A 20079-nucleotide genomic window follows, 5' to 3' on the forward strand; every position below is an offset into this window, starting at 1 on the left:
ACACATTTTAATACAATCTTACTTTTTGTATTCCACACTTTCAGAAGAAAAGTGTTGTTCACACAGTTTAGAACAAAATTGCTGTGAACTAATTTTTTGTTGTTTTAATTCAACCAGACCATCACGTGAAAGGCAGCGTACAAAGACTGGAAGTTTTTGCTTCTTTCTTTGTGATACTTCCACACATTAAAGACAGAAAGTAAACAGAGACAATACATGTTTCCATTTGTTAAAAGGTCAGTAAGTTGCAAGTTACTGAACAGAGAATATTGACATGAATTCCATTTACTTACTCACTTTCAGAATCTGGCGTGGGCTACCAAAGTTACAGAGCATCAGGTAAACCCATCACTGTCCTAACAACAGCGTGCTCATTACCGTAAGTGACATGATGCTTCTAAGCGGCTCACTTAATCCATATCCCAGGCTTTTACTAACATCACCATAGCAACATTCAGATTTTTCCAGGGTTTATTTATGACTAAATGGAACACAAGGAGTCAGACATTATCCCAACACTATAATCTGCTCTAATCCTCCAGCATCCCGGGGGAAAATAAAAATCAGATATGGTGACTGCAAATAGGTGGTTTCCTACGATAGAATATGTTCTGTCCTGTTGTGCAGGGAAAGGTGTGCTAGACCTTAAATAAAATCTAGATTAAAAAAGGAATTCTACTAAATTTGAAACGCATGTTAAATATAAACCCAAGATCTTTTTGTTTGTACACTTCAGAAAAAAACCCCAACAAGCCCATGTATTCAGACCACATAAAACTGAAATACTTGTTTTCACTTCAAACAATACCAACACCCAAATCACAAGATCGTTAGTTGACCCCAGTGAAAAAAAGCAGCCAATAACCTGAACAAAACTAAAGATAAACCTTCATACTGCAACTTCAATACAGGTATCTAAGCAGGGAAGGTAACACAACTGATGCAGGGAGTTCTTAAAGGGGAAAGAAGATTTTTCGTGGACTGCCTTTGGATGGTGTCTGAAAAATGCGTCCTTATTTCAAAAGCACCACTTTCGTACTACATTCAGAAACCAGTGAAGGAAATCTCACAGGAGCTTTGATTACGGTCTCACCAGTCCTCTCCAGCTTTTAAAATACACACATTTTACCCAAGGGTTCTGTATTCCTCCAGAAGAAATACAGTTATAACATATAGGTGAAGACATTTTAGAAGTCGTCTATTACAAATTCAATTACAAAATAAGTGAGAACAACTCAGCTACTGCCACTCAAAATCATCTGGCAGACACAAGGTAATGAGGAAGCCATCGTTCCGCCAACACAAGAGAAAACTTTCACCCAGAAACGTTAACACTATAAAACACAAGTCATGGTGGGACACTGTATCCAACATCCTCACGGAAACCAAACCAGTGGAGGGAGAAAGGGAAGGGGTGATGGAGAATGGTTTCTCTCCAAGAGGAACATGGGTTTGCTCTTAATCACACTGCCACCCACAGACTTCCATTAGATTTTTTGTTTACTGGTTTTCTAGAAACCTATTCCAATCTTCCTTTGAATTTCGCACTTTCTCCTCAAGCTCCTCTTAGGGGAAAGACAACCATGATTCACTTTCACCAAAAGAACACAGAAAGGATGCGCACACCGCCAAGCTGCCTCATTAATCTTGTGTTTACAGATAACCCTGCATCTACTTATCTCCCTCCCCATCGCACTGAAGTGCCGACGAGTAAAATGGTGCAATCTCTTAATTTCTCCTCTTACATCACACACCGCTTCGGCTGTGGTTAAACAGAAATCTTTGTCAGCAAAACCATGTTCAACAGCAAGAACTTGGGAACCACCATCTTAATCAGCCTCATCATATCATTAAACTGGGACAGTCAAGTGAATCAGCTCAGGAAACTGATCCTGCTTAAAAATAACCCAGCAAAAAGAGGAACACAGATCCCTAATCCAACATAGAATAAATCCCCTTAAACACCTGGGGCAGTACAACTGCCAAGAAGCTGCAAGGTGCATCTTCCGTCCAAGCCAGCCACGCTATGAGGACTCACTGTGTAGCCGTGCCCAACAACAGCTGTCTTTGCATCCAACTGCCTACGATGCCTTTCGGAGACTCACTGTGGCCAATCACAGTCCCAGGCTACGTTCTCTTGTTATGGGAGTCAACTACCGACAGGATTACTTTTTCATCTCTATTGGCACAGCTTGCTGGAGGAGAAATGCTTTATTCTACAGCTATTCTCATCCACAGCACACTCACTATAACTCTACCCTGGAACAAAGACACTGCCCTCCACCACTTTAATCTATCCTTTCTACCTCCTCCAAGGTCTTGAGTCCAAAGCCACTGTAAGCAGACCCCAAAAGGCAAAACGAAGCTTCCCACCAAGTAATGTAAAATAGAGACTAATTCTATGAAGTTTATACCAGCAAAGCTGCCCCATCAGACTGAAATATTATGTATAAGGTGGATGCATCTGAAAAAGAACCCAGAAAACAAGAAATATTTGATTCATTACTCTTAAATTCTGACTAGTTACAGAAGCAGCTCCCAGAAAACCTATGTACTGTAATTTAAAATGGGAAAATATGACAGTTATCATATAAAACAGCATCACATAAAAGGCATGCTGATGTACTGAAGCACCAATCTCTGATACACTACAGAGCAGAGGTACAGCTCTTCCTTAAATTTACCAACTGGTTCTTAACACATGTTCACTAACATTTTTCTGGTTTTAAGGTATGTTAAGAAACAGGATTTTTAGTAATTTGCAAGAAAAATCCTACATTTACTGCTATTTTTCAAATATGTTTTCTGATTTAACAACACATTCTCTCCAGAAAGTGTAATACTTCCTGTTCTCAACTCCAAATAGAGATTTTTCACCATATACTAAATGAAATAATTTCTCCTTTTCCCTCTCCCCTCAGTTTTATGGATGCATTGCTAGTCAAGAGTCTTTCTGAAGTCTCTGAAAGGAACTAAGAGAAGCCATACTTTAATGATTTCAGAGTCTCTCCCTAAACCTAATCTTCATCTAAGCGAGAAAACCAGTTATGGGGATTACCTGTTTTGGTCCATAAATCACACAGGCAACAGCTATCTAGTCTTCCAGTACCTGAAGGGGCTACAAGGAAGCTGGGAGGGGACTTTTTACAAGGGCCTGTAGTGACAGGACAAGGGGTAACAGGGTTAAATTGAAAGTGGGGAGGTTTAGATTAGAAACTAAGGAAGAAGTTCTTCACGGAGAGGGTGGTGAGGCACTGGAACAGGTTGCCCAGAGAAGCTGTGAATGCCCCATCCCTGGAAGTGTTCAAGGCCAGGCTGGATGAGGCTCTGAGCAACCTGGTCTAGTGGAAGGTGTCCCTGCCCATGGCAGGGGGGTTGGAACTAGATGATCTTTAAGGTCCCTTCCAACCCAAACCATTCTATGATTCTGTACTCAGACAGGAGACAGCTCTATCAGCAGCTGTTCACCAACTGCATTTAGAAACACAAACGCACCATAGAGCATTGCAGGCTGCTCTCTACCACAAACAGTCCCCACTCCCCCCTAAAACCCAATAGAAAATGTACAAGCTATATTCTAAAACAATACCCTATATTCTAAAGGAGAAAGGGAAAAAGAAACCCCACCCTAAGTACTTTTCTGCGACTACTATTCTCACAAAGCTATTTCACAGAAACTTGTAAAAAGCATTAATACTGTAATAAATCTCACCAAATAAGCTACCACACACACCTAGAACACTGAGCATCTGTGTGAAAATACAGACAACAGCCAAGCTAGGCAGAGGATGCAGTAATTGACATAATTACAAAGTTTTCCAGCTCAGCATTCCAGCTGATCTCTGGTGTAAGGGTGGAACCAAGTCGAATTTAAAGGTACAAACAACATGACTGAAAATGTCATTTTCAGTACTAACCAGACATCCTTATTCAGTGCTGCACCTAAAGTAACTGTAGATACTGGTGAGCCAGAAGCATGAACAGGCAACTGTGAAATCGGTAATTGAGCACAAAACTAATAGCAACAATGTAGTCCATAGATGCTGGAAGTGCCTTTCCTGATTGTTCCTGTCAGGATTTGAGAGAGAAACTTGCATTGCAACCCAGTCTACAGATAAAGAACACTGCAAATACTCCTTCATGTCATCCGCAGCATTCTCTTCCAAAATAAAGGTAAGACTACAATCAGCCACTAAGGTCAGAACCAAAGCATCTTCTTCTCCTATCAAAATCCCCGGCAGTTTGAAAAGTAAGAAAAGAAAAAAAAAAAAAAAGACAGAGACATAAGTTCCCTAGTTACCTTGAATGAAAGCACATTTTCACACGTACATTCAATATGTTCTGTCTTGTAAAGTTAAAAAATACAAAACTGAGATGAGTTACCCTAGTGCTTTATCTATCAGGGATGGCTGCATCATTCCCCTATTCCAGGGGGACAGAAAATCATCCGTAAGAGTGACAACAGACAACACTATATATCCCATTTCTACCCCAGACCCATTTTTATCCCAGTTCCTGCAACAGGACTGAGAGCACCCAAGCCCTTGGGGTTCACCAGCAAAGGCTTCAGAGGGAAGCAATGAGAAGCACAGTAAGATATGCTATTTTCTTGTGAAAATGAACTTAAAAATACAAAGGTGGAAAGAGAAATGTAGAAAAAGCTAGGAGAAAAAAAAAAAGAAGATAGACAATAAAAGGACTAATATAAAAGCTAAAAGTACTTAATCAATAAAAACTGGACATCGGCCTTGTATTACTTGAGTAATGGAAATCACACGTTTTGACCTTATGTCAAAAGAACCACGCAGGTGAGTGCGCAAGACTCTGGGAAGTCAGGCTTTGGGAAACAAGGAAGCAAAGTTGGAAGAGATGAAGATCTAAAAGACCTGCAGAAATGCCTGGCCCCATCTGCATCCTTTCCAGCAAGGTTCAGATGGTTAGGGGAATATAAATTCCCATATGTATTTTTTCTTCACATTCGAAAGACTGCGAAAAGTAGAGAAAGACAAGAGAACAGGCATTGTCCCTATATTTATACAGAACAAGGGACAGTCCTACACAATAAGGACGACTAAGGTGAGCACACAGTACAGATTCTGAATTTGGTCTGGTATTACATTTTTTATGCAGCAGTAGCAATGACTACAGAACAGAGTCCAAGGATGCAGCATATGGAAATGAGATATGAAATCCACATTCTGACTACTTCCACCAGTTCTAAAGGACTTCAGCTCACTGGGCCAGCATGTGAGGATTACTGTTACTTTGATAACGCCTGCCCCTGCATCTCTACACAGCACATACACGTTGAAACATTCATCATGACACTACACTGGAAAGGAATTGAATTTAAACTAGGCAACTCATTCACTTTTGTGTGCAGAAAAGGAACATGCAGTTTTTTCTGCCTATCACGGGTCTTTGAAGAGATAAGAAGGTTAAGTCTGGTACTCCGCCAACAGCATACAAAATGCATTAAACTAGCCATATTTAAATATTTACAGCCCATATCCACTGCTCAAATAAAACTACCAGTAACATGTAGAACCATGCCCCAAGACACACCAGTTGACTAGGTGACTAGTCACTTATCTGACAGGATCCTATTAAGCTACTCCCATCCCACAAGGCTTCCAGCTGCACACCAATAATCCATGGAGAAACTAACAGTTAGCAGCCTTTTGTCCCCAAGGAAACAGGGTTAATCAGTCACCAGCCAGCTCTCAAAATGCCACTTACTCGGATCATAAGTATTTGAAGGCACCAGCAAAGTACTGCATACGTCTTTGGGATTGCTCCAGTTCCAAGTCACTCCCAAAAGAAGCCTCATTCTCTCACCCTCTCTTCATTGACTGTCTAGAAAGAGCCAGAAAAAGACCAGTCTCAAAACTCCAATGCCTATGACAATCGTATCCTGGGCTGTATCCAGAGAAGTGTGGCCAGCAGGTCGAGGGAGGGGATTCTCCCCCTCTACTCTGCTCTGGTGAGACCCCACCTGGAGTGCTGCGTCCAGCTGTGGAGCCCTCAACATCAGAAGGATATAGACCGGTTGGAGCGAGTCCAGAGGAGGCCACAAAGATTATCAGAGGGCTGGAGCACCTTTGCTATGGGGACAGTCTGAGAGGCTTGTTCATCTTGGAGAAGAGAAGGCTCCATGTAGACCTTATAGCAGCTTTTTAATATATAAGCCCCCTGGCTTATAAGAAAGATGGGGACAGTGTTTTTAGCAGGGCCTGTAGTGACAGAACAAGGGGTTATGGATTTAAATGGGCAGCGGGGAGATTTGGACTGGACATCAGGAAGAAATTCTTCCTGGAGGAGTGTAGGTTTAGGTTGGATAACAAGAAGAAATTCTTTATGATGCGGGTGGTGAGGCACTGGAACACATTGCCCAGAGAAGCTGTGGACGCTACATCCCTGGAAGCATTCAAGGTCAGGTTGGATGGGGCTTTGAGCAACCAGATCTAATGAAAGATGTCTCTGCCCCCAACAGAGGGGTTGGATTAGACGATCTTTGACCATCCCTTCCAAGACAAACCATTATATGATTCTATGAAATTAGCTGCTTAAATTCAGGTGGTTTCAAGCATTTCTATAGCACACACACCTTTCCAGAGTTAACTACCACTTCAGTTCTTCCGAGTCTGCCTTATTTCACCCACACGCAGTTACTACACCTGCCAGTACCACATCCTTCCTCATTGTCTGAAGAACCAGCTCCATGTGGATTTTCAGTTTAATGACATTTCCAATGCAAGAAAAGCAGTATTAGCCTTATAGGGAAGGATTACGCTTCCTGAATTTCCTATTGTTCTGTTAACACATGTAGTTAACCATGTAGTTGGTGCTCTATATGCTCCCAGTATGCACTTCACCCTCCTCTTTAAAAGGTTCAACACTACATGCTTATTTTGCTTCCACCTACTGCTTAATGCTGGCATATAACTAGACAAAGTTATCATGAAATAAACTGAAAGTTCATATCCATTATAAGGTAACCTACAAATAGGACAGAATTGCAGCTAGTTTCCTTTTCCCAAAAATATTATTTCTCCAACAAGTCTAGCTTAAGCTTGAAGCTTTTCCCCCACTCCCCCCAAACGTCAGCTTTATTCAGTCTCTTGCCTCTTTATTTGGTTACCCTTTGGTTATGGAAACTCATTTTACAGTGTGAATGATAAAGAAGAGCACTAATTAATGTTTGTGAGATTAATCCCGTAGAATTTAATGAGAGACACATAATGCCCACACCATGCAATAGGGGAGAGAGCGATTTTTGCAAATTCTTAGCTGAATCCCAGAAATTCTCACATCAGACAGAAATTACAGGAAGTATTAATTTTCTAAATGAGGGCACTTATGCATTTCAAAGCATACCTTCACACAGTCCTACACTTCTCTCTGAATATAAAGGATGCTGTAAAAACATCTGCAGAGCAAGGTAACTAGATATAGTTTTGATGAAGCCATTACTACATCTCGCCAGTACGGTTAAAGACCGTTCTTCCAGAAGTCCTCTTGCAGAGGATTCTCCCTCCTTCTTTTTTGAGGCAAAGCAACTTGAAGTAACTTGCATCTAAGTTGAACACTATTCTTTTCTCTCAAGTTTAGATGTATAATGTGCAAGGGGAAGGCACATGAGACTTTCCTTAGCAGCCCATTTCGGGAGTTTGACAAGCTGGACAGTATTCTAGTAAGAACAATTCTAATAAGAAAATCTAAAAGTAAGGATTATGTTCCTAATACTTGCCATTTTTTGCAGAGCTGGGAGAAGTGGACACAAATTATGGGGAGAAAATACTCATTCCTTGGAAGGCTGATTTTAAATAGAATAATAGGCACCAAAAAATAGGCACAAAAGGCAGTAAAGTTGATAATTTTATCATCCTAAACTTGAACAGCAGAGACACTGAAAGTCATAGGGAGAGCATTTGCATAGCCAGTTAAATGAATTGAATTGTCAATACCACCAATTGGCTTGTAAAAACCTACAGATCTCCTGCAAGTCAAAACAGAAGGATAAAAAAATAAGTATCTTATCAGCCACTAACTGGAAGAAAGACTAAACAGATGGCCAGTAGTACAAATCTCATCCACATTTTAAAAAACAGAGGAAAGTTCTACATCTTATGGCCAAGGAATTCCCTAAATCTGTAACATAAGTAATCTAAGCTGCTAAACAAGACTAGTTTTCTACCTAAATTTGGGTTTCAAGTTCCTGAGATCAGTTCTACTCTCTCCCTCCTTCGCACACAGCAATAAACATGGTCCAGGAAACAGACAGAACTCTGAACTCCCCATCACCTTCAAAAGACCTCATTAAGATTCATAATTATAGCTTGTCCTGTTCAATTTTGAACGCTTTAAGTGAACATTCTCCACTTTGCTTATCAAGATAACTGAAACAGGTTGGGGAGGCTAAGCCAATTCACTATTACAACAAGATTTCATTTACAAAATAACTTCCATTCCATTCATGCAACATCAACCTTCAACAAGTTAAATAAAAAAGTGGAATTACTGTATTTTAAAAAAAAGTCTAAATATATGTTAAATATTTCTTCCTTGTGTAACAAGACGCAACATCTCTTATTTAAAGGCCAGATGGCACTGCAGTGTTACATTGTTAAACAGTGTTCCTAAAGTAAACTTTAGAGTTTCTTAACATTCATTTTTACCATTTAGCCAACAGCTGTGACTAACACTGAATGCTCTACCTACACAAACTCTGTAAATATTACTTGTCATGCTAAATTCAGATAAGCCAGAGTGAGAGGTTTTAATACTATTTATATCAGCCCAGCCAGACCAACTACAAACAGTCCTCCTTCTATGTATTTGCAAGATAAGCCTCCCCATCACTTTTGTTGTATCATGTAAGACCATATTTTAATAAGACATTATTATGATAAGCCTTAAAACAGAATTACATTGTCTTGTTCCACAAAATTTTAAGAGCATTTTCCACTCTGATGCTACCAGATGTGTAATCTACACTTGAGGCATCCTAGCATACGCTAAGAAAAACACAGTCGAGGCCTGGCCCAGGAATCAATTATCAGAACATGCATGCCATTCTGATCTGCTCCTGGATCATCTGCACTGAGCGCATTACTCTGGCCTTTGAAGACCTTTTATTCTCCAGCTACTCCTGTTCTGACCAACAGTGAAGATCCCAAGTTCAGAAGTTGCTGAAAACCTCAAACCCTCTAGAATTACACACATTTATATAAAAAACCCACCATGCTCAGCGACTTTGTCTAACATGAAACCTCTGGATATTAGCAACTCCACAACTCTTCAAAAGCACGTCTCTAACAAATCTTTCCCCAAAATAATACTCTAAAGTGCAGTAACATTTGCTCTGTTCTCTTCATTATGTTGACTGTCATAATGAAATGCCTACTTCAGCATCCTACCTGCTAGCTGCAGACGTTAAGAGGAAAATGTCTCTGCTTACCTGGTAATTCCCTCTCAGTAGTAAGGTCCACAGATCCATTCAGCCTGCTTGCAGCTTGGGGGTAAACCAGACTCATCAGTCATTGGCATCAGAATATCCTTCCCATCCAAAGAAATTCACCCCTCCCCACATGGGAACTTCCAAAACACTCTACCTGCCAGTCAGTAATAATCTCATAGCTTAAACCTCAGCATCCAAAAAAAAGAAACCAAAAAGAGGTAATCTTTATCTTTTCCAGACACAGGCAAGACTGCTGAAAAAATGTTGAAAGCTAAAAACTGGATATGTTAGGTAATTGGTGTGCTGATGGGCAGCAGGCCTTAAATCATAATTTAAAGTTCTCCACTTTGCTTCAGCCGTTAAAGAAACTTGTTGATTTTGTTGTCCCCACAGAGTCTGACAGATAACTGTCTTTCTCAAATACGCATCTCATGCTGAAAGGCCTGGGGTTTTGGCTAAGGCCGAATCCTTGTGAAGCATCCATCTGAGAGTCAAACGGTAGATTAAACACCAGAGACACACATAAAAGGCTTTCCAGAGAAGGTACCTGGACTTCGTTCAAGCCTAAGAACCACAAATAAATAAACAGGCATAGAAAGCTGACACAATCTCTCCTCTCCTCCTAGACGTTAAGCCATGAGAGCACTGTATGGATCTTTAAGTTCCCAGATCTTTGCTGGTAAAAAGCCAACATCACAGTGGGCTGGTGGTGGTGGGCAACTAAACCTGAAGCCAACGCTAAGGAATGAACACCTATGGACAGAGAAGGTGTTGAGGACAGACAGACAGACATTATTCATCCTACTGTAGGGTATGCCCTAGGAAGTCTTACAAACACCCTGATTTATCCAAATACCCTTACATAGAAATACTCTGATTTTTGAACTTCAGGGAAAAGTCGTGCCCTGTGTTTTGGGTGTTACACAAATAAGGAAGTATTAAAGAAAAATCCTGGAAGCAAGTGGAAATTCCTAAATGCTACCCATGCTAGAAGGAACAGGTTATGCTTGCTTGTTGGGCAGCTCTACAGACACACACGGCCCTGTAGAATAGGCAAGGGAATTAGACTTGCTCTCATTAGGCTGAGGAACACTGCAAAAGACACTCCCACTCACAGCTTAAATTGTGTAACTTGTTTGCCCAAATGGTTCAACAAGACAATAGCACAACTCCTGCTCCAAGCTGCACCCACCTAATGATTAATCTCTCACATGCATTAGCATTCACTGTTTTACTCCTGTCAGCAACTACACGACAAGTTAAGAGAACACAAATCACAGAGAAACACAAAAAACAGCACTAGTAATATTAAAGACATCTAGTCTGTTACCAAGTCCTGAAGCAGTGCGTCGCACATCTTTATAGTATGCCCTAAAATAATACATGAGCTTAAAAGAGGAATGCTTCACCTAACACGGGAAAACTTTCAGCACTGGATAAGCAGATTGAAGTGGTCACACAGAAGAGGAGAAGTTGATATGCACTGAGCCATAGAGGAAAGACAAAAGGTTGAAAGGAGGCCTTGTCTATGTTCTTTGAATGGCCAGTTGGGACCCCTAAAAAATACTCTTTTGGGCAACACAAAAAAAAAGAAAAATATAAGAGGTCTATGCAGAAGAATTTTAGCAGCACAGTAAAAATATTAACAGCAACTCCACGTATCAGTGGCTTGAGCAAGTTCAGGCACTAGCCTGGAACAGTAAAGCTGAACATTGGCATTCAATTTATACATCAGACCATGTGAAAAAAGGTCTGGATATCTGAACTCACAAGGAAGACACACTTCCACTAACGGTTCACCGCAAGGCAATTCACTAGGATCAACTTCCTAAGGAACCTTCCAAGTACTGCTGTTTGGAGAATATTTGCCACTACTTTTGTTGCTTTCCCCATTTAAGACGGTAGGGAAAATCTGCAGTGCTGCCAGAGTTTAAGTAGGCAGCTTAAAAACAAAATAAAAGACACTAAGTACATATCGATCACCATACAACATGAAGATGAATTAGGGATTTCACTGGCTGTATTTGGGCAGTTTGCCAGACAAGAGCAGAACAGTGTAAGAATTTAGGATGCATTTCCCTAAGTTTTCATATACTCTATTGGCCAGAAGACCGAAAGCAAAACGCAGGGACTTCAAGTTTTTCCCAAAACAAGCCCAACTGTAGTACAATACACCATCAGTATGTATTTGCTCACTGTTTGACAGATCTCATACAGAGCACATAAGTGCACCCTAGTCCATCAAATATCTCTTCACTCAAAGACACAAACACAAATAAATAACTTTATTTCTAATTCCTAGCATTTCTGGGGTCTCAGCAATTGCAGAGGGAAAAGAACAGACACAGGAATGACGAGCACAGGTAGGAAACCTTTGGAGAAGCCACAGAGCATTTCACTGGTTTTACCAAACACAAAGCTGTCAGCTGCACCATCAAATTCACTTGCAGTATGTTATGAAAATTTTGTGAACTAAAAAAGGAAAGCTGCACTTGTTGCTAGACAGACTAAAAAAAAATTCTATTACTTACAAATCTAATGTTAAAAATTTGATAAAATTCACTCTGAGATCCATAAGGACTTCAGGTTGCAGTTCTAATTGGCTACAAACAAGACCACCTAATAATCTCCAACTGACACCAGATAGGATCCCTTTCTCTCTGTTGCCAGGACATTCCCCAAAAGACTTCAGGAACAGTTACATTTTAGGTGGACACCCCATGAGTTTCCTTTTTGTATGTTGGTAGTCTTCTGAACTGTAAGGCATGCATCTTTAGCCCAAGCTTACCATAGACTTCCCACCTGCCATAATCCCGCCTATCGTGAATAGCCAATGAGCCAAAGAGAACAGCCCCACACATTTGTGTCTGCTTCTTTAAGCATAAATCTGATAGCAGAAATTTCTACTAATGAGATTGAAGTTTTTTTTTTAAAAATACAATATTCGTATTCTAGATAGCTAACGTGGGAGTACCTCCCAGATCAAAGCAGGCCTGTCAGACTTTGAATAAAGTCTACCCCTCGAGGACAACTCACCAAGACCACAAAGGCAAGAACTTCTTCCTGATATCTAATCTAACCCTCCCCTCTTTCAATTTAAAACCATTCCCCCTTGTCCTGTCACTACAGCCACCCCCCCCAGCTTCCTTGTAGCCCCTTCAGGTACTGGAAGGCTGCAATAAGGTCTCCTCGGAGCCTTCTCTTCTCCAGGCTGAACAAGCCCAACTCTCTCAGCCTGTTCCCATAGCAGAGGTGCTCCAGCCCTCTGAGCATCTTCGTGGCCTCCTCTGGACTCACTCCAACTGGGCTATATCCTTCTGATGTTGAGGGCTCCACAGCTGGACGCAGCACTCCAGGTGGGGTCTCACCAGAGCAGAGTAGAAGGGCAGAATCCCCTCCCTCGACCTGCTGGCCACACTTCTCTGGATACAGCCCAGGATACGGTTGGCTTTCTGGGCTGCCAGCGCACACTGCCGCCACAGGAAGCCAACAGCCTTCCTCTAGCTACTGTCTGCAAAGCAGCAGTCCACCTCACGCTCTGGGAATCATTTCAGCTTGTCATATTTCTTGTATTCATTTTCAGAATCAGGCAGGATCCCAAATCTCTGGCCTTGGTTTTCAAGTAACCGCAAAGTCTGAACAAGCCTGTTCTTAGCTACCAGTGATGCAAAAAGCTGCATGAAAAGTTTTGTGGACTTTTACAGAAAAGGAAGAATGTCACAAAAGTTCCGGCCCTTGCAATTTTTAGGTAAGACTTTGCCATAGTCACTGGGCATACGTTAGCTGTACCTGTTAGTGCTTGCGGACTGTTTCAAAAGACATTTTCCACTTCTGTTGCTGCTGGAGTGGTGCCAGCTGACAGCTTTCATACCCATGGGAAGTGGCTAAAGCAATGCCGGTCTGAACTTGACTACATTGCAGGAGTTCTTAATTATAAGATCACTTCTGGAGGACTCCTCTGTTCAGAAACAGTTGGGTTTTACTGTTAGGGACCATGCTGACTCCCCAGAGAATCCATGTGAGAAATATTCTGTTTTATGAAAGGATGTCCAAGATTAATAGGCCTCTACTGATACTCATGGCTCAACATCTGAGTTACTGTATCTTTCTGAAGAAAGGTGGAAGTGGTTTAGTACATGGCAACTTAGAACAACAATATGGGCAAAGTAACCTTAAAGGCAGGTGCAAATTAAAAAAAAAATAAGGAAGCTAGTGCTGCAAGAAATTTGAAATTCTCTAAAATGCTATGTTTCCCAGCAAAACCAACAAACCATAACTTTTCTGAGTTAAAGCATAGATATCTTCAGTTCTGTGAAGACTACTCCTGAAGCTGGAACAGCAAGTTAGACTCTTCAGCCTGGAAAAAAGCACCTGGGGATATGGTAGAAAGCTACAAAGGCATCGACGGCAGATCAAGTGCATAGGGATTAGCTGCTCACTGCCTCTTCCGAAAAGGTAGGCTCAAAAAAACTCCAACAAACAATCAGTGCAATAGGTAACAGGCACAGCTATTTGCTAGGTAAGAGTACTAAAAGATGTCGAGTTCCTCCTTGAGCTTAAGTAGATAAGCACGTGGAAGGCAGATTCATTATGGGCTACCAATTAGACAAACCAAAAAAGCCCAGGAAATCCTCTGAACCCGAAACAGTCAGGGGATGGAAAGAGGAGTAATCAAACATGTGCTTTTCTTCTTAAGCTTCACTAGGCCTGTATTTACTGCAACTGTAGAAGGAAGCTGGCCTAGATGAGCTTTTGATCTGAACCAGCTCAGCCATTCTTCCATATTCAAATGAAGAAACACAGAATTACCTCTTCTTCAAATTTAAAGAGATACCCTTTCCACTAAGGAAAGATTTCCCTTCTGCAAGAGTTGATGTTCATTTCAATCAAAATGCGACAAACAAGTCTCCACTTTGGAATTCTGTCCTTGCAACCCTGCTCTACTTTCCCATGTTAACAGACACATCTTAAAAGCTTATCAAATTTCACCTTAAGAACTGTTCTGTGAGTTTACATCTTTACAGCTCCCACTGGAGTTTTTTTCAGAACCACACTACTCCTATAGTTAGTAACCTTCTAATTTCCATCCTGATCACAGCCAGCTTTTACCCATCTGTTCTTGTGCCAACAACTGTCTGGTTTTGAGCTAAGCTGCAAGCTGACATGTTCACAACAATGGACCAATGGTCTGTTACAATCAAGGAAAGCAAAAGGTCAGCTCTGCATCACAAAACACCTGTTTAATTTTGAACTTAAAATTCCAAGTTATTCCAAATCCTGGAGAATAGAGTTGAAAGATATACATGTGTGCTTCAGATTCTGCAAAGTGAAAATGCACAGGGATTTTTCTTAAACAGATCCCTCGGACTGGAAAGAATATAAAAAATAAGCACAGACCTGTAAATAACTTTGTAGGTATATTACATATAATTATGCAATTAATTTATGCAATAGGCATAACAACAGAGAGAAAATAAATTAAGATAGTAATGAAGTATAGAAAACTTACTTCCCAATGTTTTCAGGTAGTGCTTGTAGAGAGATGTCATTTACTGAAAGACACGTTAGATTCTGTAATTCAGGAAAGCTTTCAGGCAACCTATGGAGATATTAATTCAAAATCAAGGAATTCCAGCAGAAATATTCACATTTATGTAATACATACTAGAAAAGAGAACATGTAGAGGAAAACAAGAGTCTGTTTAGCAACTACACACAGAGGGAAGCATGCCCAGACTCCAGCATGACTCTCAGAAAATTCTAAGGATCATAGTAAGGGGAAAAAAAAAAACACCCCAAAAGATAACTTAGAGACTTAAAAGTTTCTTCTGGGTCAAAGAACAGGTAATACCCCAGTCTCTTAGACTTTCTCTTCCCTGCCCCCCAAACTGCAACTTTAAAAGCTATAGGGCTTGAGAATATTTTACGCATTTTAACAAGTTTTTAAAATAAAACATATTGAAAAATATCTTTTTTACTATTACTTTCCTGTATCATCCAGATGGTAAAATAATTAACCAAATAATTTCTATTCAGGCTTCAGCTACATACATGCTTACAGCATGATCATTTCCTATCAGCTACTAGGCTGCTCTTTGCTGCCCCTTCATGAAGAAACAGTCTGTTCACTACAAAGACAACGTTCTGCTGTTACAGCATTTCACACTGCTGGTTCCCAACACAACTGCACACAATCCCTCCCTGCTTACACTATAAAATGCAGCCATATGCAAAACACTCCCCAAATTCCCAAAGCTTTTAGGTCCATCATCCGGTCAGTCTTCTGCAAGGCTCAGCTCCCCCTCCCCTCACTGCTTGCTGGCAGTCGTGTTACACCAAGCAGCTCAGTTTGCAGATGCACAGGAGACAGAGGCAGTGAGGTGGAGGAAGAGAAGCCCCTGACCCAGCCATCCAACTTCTGCTCAACCCCCAGAGCATGCAACCTGATTTGGCTCCTGCTTTCCCCATCACACAGCTCAAGACTCACGCTATGACCTGCAGGCAACTAGCCAAAAGGAGACGTCCACCTACAGGCAAATACAACTCTGCATGATGGGGAAAGGGAAACCAAGACAAATTACCAGTGGGGGGGGAGGCAGGGGGGACTGTTTCATGTGCTCAGCTCCATACTGCACTGTTTCTCATTTCCTGGACTTTATTAACAGAACATGCTCAGTATCTCCAAAATGTGAGGTCCACTGTAACTATTAATTATCGTTTACACTCTAACAGGTTTAAGACTGAATTTAAATGGTCTGATTATCTTTTGGAGAGCCCTGAAGTGGTAGAGATGACTGTTGTAGGTCCCTTCCAACTGGAACTGTTCTGTTCTATCCTACCTATAGGACTTCCAGTCTAATCTACAATAAATGGACCTGTTTTTTATTAATATAAACCTGAAATAATCTGAAAACAAGCTGGAAAATTGGTCTGCCAGGCACTTTTAATGCTGAAGCTTCACCAACGATTAAGTTTGACAATGAAGCAACACACTGTATTAGTGGCAGGACATCGATTGGGAAGATTTCCAACTGACTTTTAAGCTTAGAGAATATAAGGACAAGAATCAATGGCTAAAAAAAGTTCCAGGATATCACACAGAAAGGAAGTCACTACTAGACTTTCCCACACTGCCTGGGTAAATTAGTGCCAAAACCTACATGCCGTTACATAGGTAAAACTGAAATTCTCTGTCTCATCACAGAAAATAGCTGGCAACAGTGTGTAAACAGCTTCTGGTATCTATGTTTTCTAACTTAGTTAACTGCTTGGAGTGATGATTTCTAGGACACACGTACACTTCGGAGCCATTTTATCAAGAATTTTTTTAATTCCCTGAACTGTCAACAAAGAGTTAGGAGATCTATTTCAACCCCAACAAAAACCTTTCAGCTCTTTTGTTAATTCCACTCAACTGTAGCTGTGCATTACAACTATTGTTTAAGGAAACAAGTTACTTGGGCCCCAGGCCTTACACAGCAGGCAAAATGGAAAATGATAACTAGCACACTACTAGAGCCAATTTTGACTTCAATACCACGCGATGCAGCTCTGAGCTTTATGTACTGCACGCTGGTGCCTGGGTAAAAGCTGTTTGGTGACCCTTACCACTTACGTATCTAAACAGTTAAGTCTCAGTTTGCTTTACTGGATTTTTGTGGTATTATTATCCTCACTACACAAACAGGCTACAGAGGCACAGGGATTAAGATGACAAGCGTCCCTTTAATGCTCAGAGATGTGACTTTCCAGAGAACTTAGGGTGCACTATAGTTGATATTCAAAGTGAACTTCTGAAGAATCTCCGCTGCACACGTGGGAGAAGCCGTCTTGCAAAACCACTGGAGCAGCTTAGGATATTACAGACACTCTCCTGTTTGTGAGCACTACTGCACCTCAGCCAGCCCACTAATCCTACAAGTATTCCTAGCCCATCTCAGTGCAAAGCAAAGCAGGTTTGCAAGTTCCCAGTGTGAATACTCTGGTTTTTGTGACTTGCTCAGCATCAAACAGGAGCTCTGTGGCAAAGGCTTTAACTAGCAGATTAACTCTACCTCGCTATTTCCAGCCTTATTTCACTCGTTAAATTCATTATTCTTCTGCAAATGGGACAGAGAAATGTAAACAAAACTCTTCTGTACTAAAAGTGTGCATAATCCCCAACGCCTAGCTCATCTGAACACAGACCTGCAGCAGCTGTAGCAGCCACCGGCATATGCAGTGCATTTCTGCCACATGTTACTGCATGTCACTGTGTCCCAGTTGATGGGAGGGTGATGAAATGCTAGTCCAAGCTTTAATCATTAGTAAAAGCCATTATCTGCAGCGGCTGATCTACAGTCTATTCCAAATCGTCAGGCACCTGGTTTTGTGCCAACGCATTCGTGCTAACCACTGCCTTATCTCTCCCAAGTATCAGTATGGTTTTCTTATGCATTTAAGAGAAGGAATGAAAATTACTTGAGACAATCAGATTTACATTTTTCCTTGTTGGCTAACAAATTTCATCCCCTCCCAGAAAAGATGCAGATCATACTTTAAATATGAACCTCTGCTGCAGTCCCCGCCAGACACAGGCACTGTTGGCAAGATTTCATAGAGATACTAGATCACAATTTTTAAGGGCTTATTTAAAATTGTAATGGTTACAGTGAGATTGTGATTCTGGTATGACAAGTACTATGAAGAAGGTGGAAGTTACCTAGTCAGTGGATTCCCACTGAAATCTGCTACCTGTAGTGCTCTGCAGAATGAGATGCTTTCTGGTATTTCAGGAATATCTGCAGAAGAAAAAAAAAAAAAAGGAAAAAAATTGTCAACAACTTGTACTGCATCTACACTGAAATTATTGTCTCATTACATTAAGGAACTTGCTACTGCAAGGAATTATCTCGGTATCTTTCAAGACATTTCAACATGCAAGACTGCTTCACGTCCAAGGATAAAGCAAAGCTATTTTGTGCTTTCTCACGTCACATTTCCTCCTCCTGCTCCTTCCTCATCCTAGACTACTCACCTGTCCTTGGACTGATCTTTATCAGCCTCTGCCCATCAAAAAAAACATACTCTTTGTGCTAGGGCTGTCCTAAAGAACCAATTAAAATATGAACCTCTTGAAATTTGAGCAATACACACCCACAAGGTGTGCTGGCATCGAGTACCTGGGGAGGGGAAACAAGGAAAGGAAGAAGAGAATACGCAAGTCTCTCCACCTGTAACATATACTCATGGAAGCAGAATCAGCCTCCCTGTACTGGGTTTGTGTGACAGGGTGTTGGCAGCGGGGGGGTGGGAGGCATTGCTGGGGTGACTTAGAATCATAGAATGGTTTGGGTTGGAAGGGACCTTAAAGATCATCTAGTTCCAACCTCCCTGCCATGGGCTTCTCTGAGAAGCTGCTGGAAGTTTCCCCAGCTCCAAGTCAGACCCACCTCTGGCCAAGGCCAAGCCAGTCAGCAATGGTGGCAGCACCTCTGTGATAACATATATGAGACATCCCCTCACACAAAAGCAAGGTAATTTGAAAACATTATTCAAATTGACGGGTCCCAAGTAAGTGCTAGTACAACATTTCAGATTGCCAGAAAGTAACCAGAGATATTTGTATGTGAAAACAGGTAATTTTTTCAAGTATCTTCAACATACACATGTACCTACTGAAGTTAGGCATGTTATCTTAAAAATAAAACTGTCTTTGGGCCTCTTACATTAAGCTGTATTTCCACAGTCTGTGGGTCCTCTCTCTAAGTCCTTGTTTACTGTCACTGAGATACAGCAAAAATGAAACAAACAGGTTAGATTTTCTTGTTTAACAAGTTAGATTTTTATGATTCATTTTGAAAAGAATCCAAAAAGAAAAAAAGGTAAATCTTAAAGTAAAACTCTGAGTTCTGTTTCCAAGTTTTGTTCTATTTCCAATTTTCTGCACGTACTCTATCTTCTCCCCCTGCTCTTCTCAAAGAATACTTCAGGAAATGTCTTCATAGATTTTCCTCATGCCAGTGGCACCACTGATCTCGGGATCCATCGGTGATCTAAATATGCTGAAACATATTTGGAAATTAGGTCTCTTCCTACCTAGCTGAGTAACTCAGAATTGATTGCCTATGTACTTCATTCAGCTCTTCTCCACAAAAGCTGTGCAATGGAGGGAGGAGAGTACTCATCAGGTTCATCCCTTGCCATGTAATCTGAGCAAATGCTTTTGAATGATTCCCAGCTCAGAACTGAACCCAAAGCCAGCAAGACCATCTTCCAAACCCACAGGTCACCACTTGTGACTGATCGACGAAAGGGCAGTTAGAGCAGCATCTCCTGGGAACCTTATTCTGTATCCTACACGAGTGGGAAGGACTGGAAGGAGAGAGATGGGCACCCTCAAATGAGTTTCACTCTGTCCCAAGTCATGCTTTCTCTTGGAGTGGAAGCAAATCACTCTTGCCTCACAAACCCCAGTACTCCCCATGAGGAGGCACAGCACCGAAAACAGCCAGGGCAGATGGAGAAACTGTTCCTAATGAATATGCGTAGCTCTGAAGTGGTCTAATCACTAACCCCAGAAATACACTGCATATTCAAAAAAATATATTCACTGTTACTAAATATCAAAATAACGAGAG

The 20079-nt window shown here is 41.2% G+C and overlaps 1 protein-coding gene across 1 annotated transcript in view; it reads right to left on the reverse strand.

The window, feature by feature from the left end:
• LRRC1 (leucine rich repeat containing 1) overlaps positions 1 to 18240 on the reverse strand; it is a gene marked incomplete at its 5' end in the record, with an annotated part of 43200 nt that extends 24960 nt beyond the window's left edge. The window contains 2 exons of the mRNA XM_010157891.1: positions 14970 to 15059; positions 18162 to 18240. Of these exons, the coding sequence (XP_010156193.1) occupies positions 14970 to 15059; positions 18162 to 18240 (169 nt within the window). The remainder of the gene's footprint in view (positions 1 to 14969; positions 15060 to 18161) is intronic.
• Between the last annotated feature and the right edge of the window lie 1839 nt (positions 18241 to 20079).

The sequence above is a fragment of the Eurypyga helias genome, unplaced genomic scaffold, assembly GCF_000690775.1.
Source record: "Eurypyga helias isolate BGI_N326 unplaced genomic scaffold, ASM69077v1 scaffold8668, whole genome shotgun sequence".
Taxonomy (NCBI): domain Eukaryota; kingdom Metazoa; phylum Chordata; class Aves; order Eurypygiformes; family Eurypygidae; genus Eurypyga; species Eurypyga helias.